The 6,201-nt window shown below is 44.3% G+C and overlaps 1 protein-coding gene across 1 annotated transcript; it reads left to right on the forward strand.

The window, feature by feature from the left end:
- Positions 1-34: 34 nt before the first annotated feature.
- On the forward strand, positions 35-4,695 carry RPL14 (ribosomal protein L14). Its single transcript, XM_051789061.1, has 6 exons — positions 35-132; positions 832-933; positions 1,591-1,685; positions 3,365-3,464; positions 3,826-3,879; positions 4,413-4,695. The coding sequence occupies exons 1-6, from the start codon at positions 130-132 to the stop codon at positions 4,590-4,592; spliced, it is 534 nt and encodes a 177-aa protein (XP_051645021.1). The 5' UTR covers positions 35-129; the 3' UTR covers positions 4,593-4,695.
- The last annotated feature ends 1,506 nt before the right edge of the window (positions 4,696-6,201 follow it).

Raw genomic sequence — 6,201 nt, forward strand, 5'->3', positions numbered from 1 at the left:
CGCGCCGGAGCACCGCCCCCCCCCGCGCGTCCCCGCGGCCGCCCGGCCCCGCGCACGCGCAGTGTCGGGGCCGAGGCGGGTTCCGGCGGCGGCGGGGCCGCCCCGCCCTCTCTGCCCCGGGCCGCCATCATGGTACGTGCGGCGCGGCTCTGCTCCGCCGGCCCGGGGGCTGGGCCGCTCCCGGGGGGCTTCTGCCGCGGTCCCACCGCCATCCCACCACCCTCCCGGAGGAGCCCTCCCGCCTGCGCCGCCCTTCGCCGGGCCGGGCGGCGGCGGGGGGAGTCCGCGGCCACCTCAGCCGCGCCGGGCCGGGACCCGCGTGGGGCGCGTTGTGCGGGAATGGCGGGGCCGGCTGGGAGGGCTGCGGGGCCGCGGCCCTTCTGCTCAGGCTAAGGGGTTTCGTGCTGTTCGAAAGCTTTCCAGTGCCTGAAGGGAACTGATGGGGCAAGACTTTACAACAGCATGGAGTGATAGGGCGGGGGGGGAACGGGTTCAAACTGAAAGAGAGTAGATTTAGATTGGATATTAAAAAAAATGCTTTACTGTGAGGGCGGTGAGGCACTGCAGCAGGTTACCCAGGGAAGTTCTTGATGCCCCATCTCTGGCGATGTTCAAGGCCAGGCTGGATGGCACCCTGAACAACCTGGTGTAGTGAAAGGTGTCCCTGCGCACGGCAGGGGGTTGGAACTAGATGATCTCTAAGGTCCCTTCCAGCCCAAACCATTCTGTGATTCTTTTGGGAAGATCTTTTAAAGGCTCTGAGAGCCTGGAATCTGTAAATGGCCTTAGGTGTGTTTTGTCTGAACTGTCGATCCCTACCTGCTCTCCCAGGTGTTCAAGCGCTTCGTGGAGATTGGCAGAGTTGCCTACATCTCCTTCGGGCCACATGCTGGCAAGCTGGTGGCCATCGTGGATGTTATCGACCAAAATAGGGTAAGCTTTGAGTGCTGTGCCTTTATTTCTTTATTTCTGCCTTGACAGAGGCTTGTGTGCTAAGGCAGCATGTATCAATCTTGAAGGGATTTCCTGTGACTAGTTTTTTCAAACAAATTTAAGCAGTTTACAAAAAGATGAGCTTTAACAGCTGCTGTACTTGAAACTTTGATTAGCAAGTTGTTTTTCACTGACAAGCGATACATTCCCCTGCTGTTTCCTAGAACTGGATAAGGGATGTCAGTTGGACTCCAAAACTTATCAGTGGAATTGCATTAATGTATGTGTACGTACAAACATAAAACATACATACATACAAACATAAAACAAATGTTTGGGCTAGGGGACTCTGTTTACTTAATGTTTCTGTAAAAGCTGGAAGAAAAAAAAAGATAAAGTATGTTATCTTAGTTCTGTGTGCTTTGTTTTAAAGTCTGGTTTGTTTCTTTCCCAAAGACAGGCCTTTAAAATTCTTTCTGTAAAGCTTGGGTTGTATAGGCAAGACTTAGTAATCTCCAATTTTGCCTGGGTAACATGTATTTCACTTTTGGATCATTGGTGTCAAGATACTGTTCGTACATTATTAGGAAGCTGCTCTCTTGTGCCAAATACAATGGGATAACTGCTATAAACCCCACGTTTTTTTCCCTTTTTCAGGCACTGGTTGATGGCCCCTGCAGTGGTGTCAGGAGGCAGGCCATGCCCTTCAAGTGCATGCAGCTGACTGACTTCGTTCTTAAGTTCCCACACAGGTGAGTGGTTGTCATTTTTTTGACCTGCGTAAAAAAAAAAATCCTTGTGCTGTCCTTTCACGACTAATTTGTGTTAAGTCTAGAAAAGTTCATACACCAATGGATTAACAGTAATAGTTTGTCAGAGTGTGGTATCATAGTTGAATATATAGAAGTTTTCATTACTAGTATTGGCTGATAGCTGCTGTTAGGAGCAAAGGAAGTCACACAGAGGCTCAGGCAGCTCACAGTGTTCTCTGGGGGGAAGCAGTTGCGGTAGATGCTGTTGCAGCTTTGCCTTTGCTACTGCTTAGGTCACCGCCAGGCATTAAATAGATTCCCTGCCTGCAGAACTGCACTGGAATTGCAGGAGGCTGGACTCACTCTGTTCTCTTTAGCTTAGTTACTGTAATTTAGAAATAAAAATTGCTGAATTTCTGATCCTGAGACAGTGCTAGGACTAGTTGCTCATCTGGACAGTGAGGTGAGTTGAGAGCACATCCCAGAGGGTCAGAATCAATGGCAAAGGATCTAGTTGAAGGCTGGTCACTAGTGGTGTCCCCCAAGGTTCAGTACTGGGCCCAGTGTTGTTTAACTTTTCCATCAGTGGCTTGGATGAAGGGGCAGATGCCTTCTCAACAAGTTCGCTGATGACACAAAGCTGGGAGGAGTGGCTGATACCTTGGAGTGCTGTGCTGCCTTTCAGAAGGACCTCGACAGACTGGAGAAATTGTCACAGAGGAACCCTCTGAAACTCAACAAGGGCAAATGCAGGGTCCTGCACCTGGGGAGGAATAACCCCATGTACCAGTACAGGCTGAGGCTGACCAGCTGGGAAGCAGCTCTGCAGAGGAGGCCCTGGTGGTCCTGATGGACAACAAGCTGTCCCTGAGCCAGCAGTGTGCCCTTGTGGCCAAGAAGGCTGATGGTATCCAGGGGTGCATTAGGAAGAGCATTGCCAGGAGGTTGTGGAGATGATCCTGCCCCTCTGCTCAGCCCTGGTGAGGCCCCATCTGGAGACCTGTGTCCAGTTTCAGGCTCCTCAGTACAAGAGAGACATGGAGCTCCTGGAGCGGGTCCAGCGAAGGGTGGCAAAGATGTTTAAGGAATTGGAGCATCTTCCATAGGAAGAAAGGGTGAGGGAGCTGGGCCTGTTCAGCCTTGAGAAGAGATGATGGAGAGGGACCTCATCAATGTTTATAAGTATCTGACGGGAGGTTGTCAAGGGGATGGAGCCAGGCTGTTCTCGGTGGTGCCAAGCAACAGGAAAAGAGGCAACAGGCAGTAACTGATGCACAAGAAGTTCCACCTGAGTATGAGGAAGAACTTCTTTACTGTGTGGGTGACTGCACTGGAAGGAACAAGTTGCTCAGAGAGGTTGTGGAATCTCCTTCACTGGAGATACTCAAGAACCATCTGGACGTAATCCTGTGCCATGTGCTTTAGGATGACCCTGCTTGAGTAGTGAGGTTGGACGAATGACCCTCTGTGGTCCCATTCTGTGATTCTGTCAGTTCTAACAAAGCATTTACTCAGCAGAATGTTCTTTATGCCACAGAAATATATGTGGCATTGACTTAGATGTCTGAAGCAATATAGAAGAGTGATCTTCCCTTGTATGAAATTTGATAGGCTGGTATCAGGGAGAACTCTTTTCTTTTAATCAAGACTGAATACAATGTTTGACTGTTCCAATGCAGTGCTCGTCAGAAGTGTGTGCGACTTGCCTGGGAGAAAGAAAATATAAACGAAAAATGGTCAGCGACAAGATGGGCAAAGAAGATTGAAGCCCGAGAAAAGGTACAGTGTTTCACTGGATAAGGAATACTGCTCCTGCTCTGTAAAGTTAGGTGCAGTGTAATAGACTGCATGTTTTCAATTGCAGGCTAAGATTAAAGATAGAAAAGGTGTAGTTTTCAAAAGTTTCTGCTACTCACCTTCAAGTTCTTGTATTTTAACAGTAAATGTGGTTTTGTTCAGTCCTTTCTATAACCACCTTTTTTCCTGCACCATTCCTTCCAGGAAAGGTGTTAAATAGTAAACTAGCTCAGGTGCAGCTAAACCTAATTTGGAGATGATCAGAATTACTTATGGAATGCTTTGAAAGACTGAATTTTACTACTTGTATATATCAGTTTCATAACTGATTCTTTTCACACAGAAAGCCAAAATGACTGACTTCGATCGCTACAAGGTTATGAAAGCAAAGAAAATGGTAAGTGTTTGAGTGTCACTTCTTTATGGGGTTAATCCTTGTAGCTGTTACTTCAGAGTCACGTACAGGTGGTAGTAGCTTTGCTTTCATAGCTGACTTGGGTTATGGAGTGACACCTTGAATGTCAATACCTTGGATTTTCCATGCTTCTTTCCATCCCACCACTCCATCTTCAGAGTTGGTCAAACCTGAACCCATATAATCCGTGTGTCAGTCCTCCCAAGCTGACATACAGCTGAGGAAGGATTTGCCTGCTGATGAAATCAAATATTGATGGGTTGCTGTTAGTATTTCATTCTATAATGAAAATCACTACACATAAAACATCGGGGTGCCCAAGTTACCAGCCAGAATTATGTTGTCTGCTTGGTAGATCAGAACAGTTTTAGGTGGAATTTGACATTTTGAATATAATGCATGGTAAAGGGTGATAATTCAGATCTGAGCTTTCAGATTCTGCCTCTTTTCTATAAGACACAATATCTGAGCTCTTGGTCTTTTCATTCTGATTAAGAGACAACATTTTTTTACAGAGAAACAGAATCATCAAGCATGAAATGAAGAAGCTCCAGAGGTTGGCTTCTAAGAAAGGCAAGAAGCCAGAGAAGGCAGGGAAACCAGGGAAGGGAAAGAAAGCAGAGAAGGCACCGAAGGCAAAGAAACCAGAGAAGGCGGTGAAGAAACCAGAGAAGGCACAGAAGGCGCAGAAATAAATGAACTTCTCATCATGTATAACTCTGCGTCCTTGTTCTGATTTTAAAATTACAAACATCTGATTTAAATTCATCATAAGTTCACTTTTATTTCTGACCAAGAGTTGTTGTCTGTCTCATTTATTAATGTCCAAGTGTTGGGTTCTAGTGTTCCCCAGGAACACGCAGAAACGTTTTGGTCACCTGTGCACTTGACTGACACACACTGCCCAGTACTTTATACCCAGTGCTAGTTGAAATAATTGCATACCCAGTTATTTGAAGTAGGTCAGATCCTGACATTTAAAAGCAGTCTGCAATTGAAGTTGATTGGGAATGTGCAAAATTACTTGCACAGTCTTGAGTGTGAAATGTGAGAAATAATTACTCTAATTCTGTATTAATGAAGGCATACACTGAAAGTATGTGCTCTGGTTAGAATTACAAGTATGTCAGTTGTTGAAAGACTGACAAGTTGCTGTTCAAACAGTTTAAATTACTCCATATTTTCTAAAGAACCTCCACTATTCTTTAAGTAGTGACCTGGAATACTTGGATACTTTTAGATGTCTAACACCGTAGTCTTTTTAAGTGTGGTTACAATAATTAGTGATGTATTAACAAGACAGAAACAGTTGGTTTGTATTTAAGTATACTTTTCAGAATATTTAAGGTTAAGAGTTTCTGTGAAGACACTCCAGTTCCTTAAAATATGTGGCATATAATTTCTGCTTTTTAATCAAAACCATTAAGTAAAAGGGGACATGACCTAAAGATCCATCAGAAACATTGAAGTTCTTGATTAGTCTTTGCATTATAAAATAATATTTACATATCTCAGTGTTAGCATCCATGCAGTTTTCTGGCAGAAGATACATATTCTTCGTATTGAAAGAAGAAATGGTGGAAGTCCTGGGTTATCTGGTGGTTTAAAAGCAAATTATTTTTGTTGTCAAATACAAACTGGAGGAGGGAGAATATATATTTGAAGGTTGGAAGACCTTTAAATATGTTGTCAAAAGCATACATGTTGTCAAATATTCTGATAAGCATGTGTTGTTACAAATGTGTGCTTTAACTGTGTACAGTGTTGCTTATTTCAGCTAGAATTAGGCATCTACATACTCAAAACACTTAAAACTGTAGTGTTGTCTTGAGCAATTTATATGCTCTTGGAAATAGAGTTCAAGCACATGGCTGATATGAGTGAGTATAACAGCTAAGGGAAAAAAATCAGAAATTATGCAAATTGGGATTAAAAACCATGTTCAAGTATCTGGAGACCTTGATTTTAAATTGGATTTTGAAGTGATTCATCCATCCGAACTCCAAAACTCTTAACTTGAAAGTAACTTTAAAGTTCTGTCAACCTGGAGGTCCTTTAAGGTGAAAGATTCATCCCTTAGGGTTGTTGGGTTTTTTATGTAGTACTGTTAAGATGGGTTATATAAGACAGGGGAAAAAAAATTGTAGAAGTGCCTGTAGAGAAAATGGATGTGCCTTCAATCATAATGAGCTCATGAATGCTTTTCCTACACCATTTACTCATTCTTAAAGGTACTGTCTTCCAAAGAATAACTTTACCTATGGCTGCAGCGATTTATCCAGTGTTTTCATTCCTACTCAGTGA

The sequence above is a fragment of the Manacus candei genome, unplaced genomic scaffold, assembly GCF_025592945.1.
Source record: "Manacus candei isolate 608988 ecotype Guabito, Panama unplaced genomic scaffold, ASM2559294v1 h1tg000026l, whole genome shotgun sequence".
Classification (NCBI taxonomy): Eukaryota; Metazoa; Chordata; class Aves; order Passeriformes; family Pipridae; genus Manacus; species Manacus candei.

Coding starts and splice junctions, on each gene's coding strand:
- RPL14 (XM_051789061.1), top strand. Junction 1,686..3,364: donor GTTCTTAAGTTCCCACACAG/GTGAGTGGTTGT, acceptor GTTCCAATGCAG/TGCTCGTCAGAAGTGTGTGC. Junction 3,465..3,825: donor AGATTGAAGCCCGAGAAAAG/GTACAGTGTTTC, acceptor CTTTTCACACAG/AAAGCCAAAATGACTGACTT.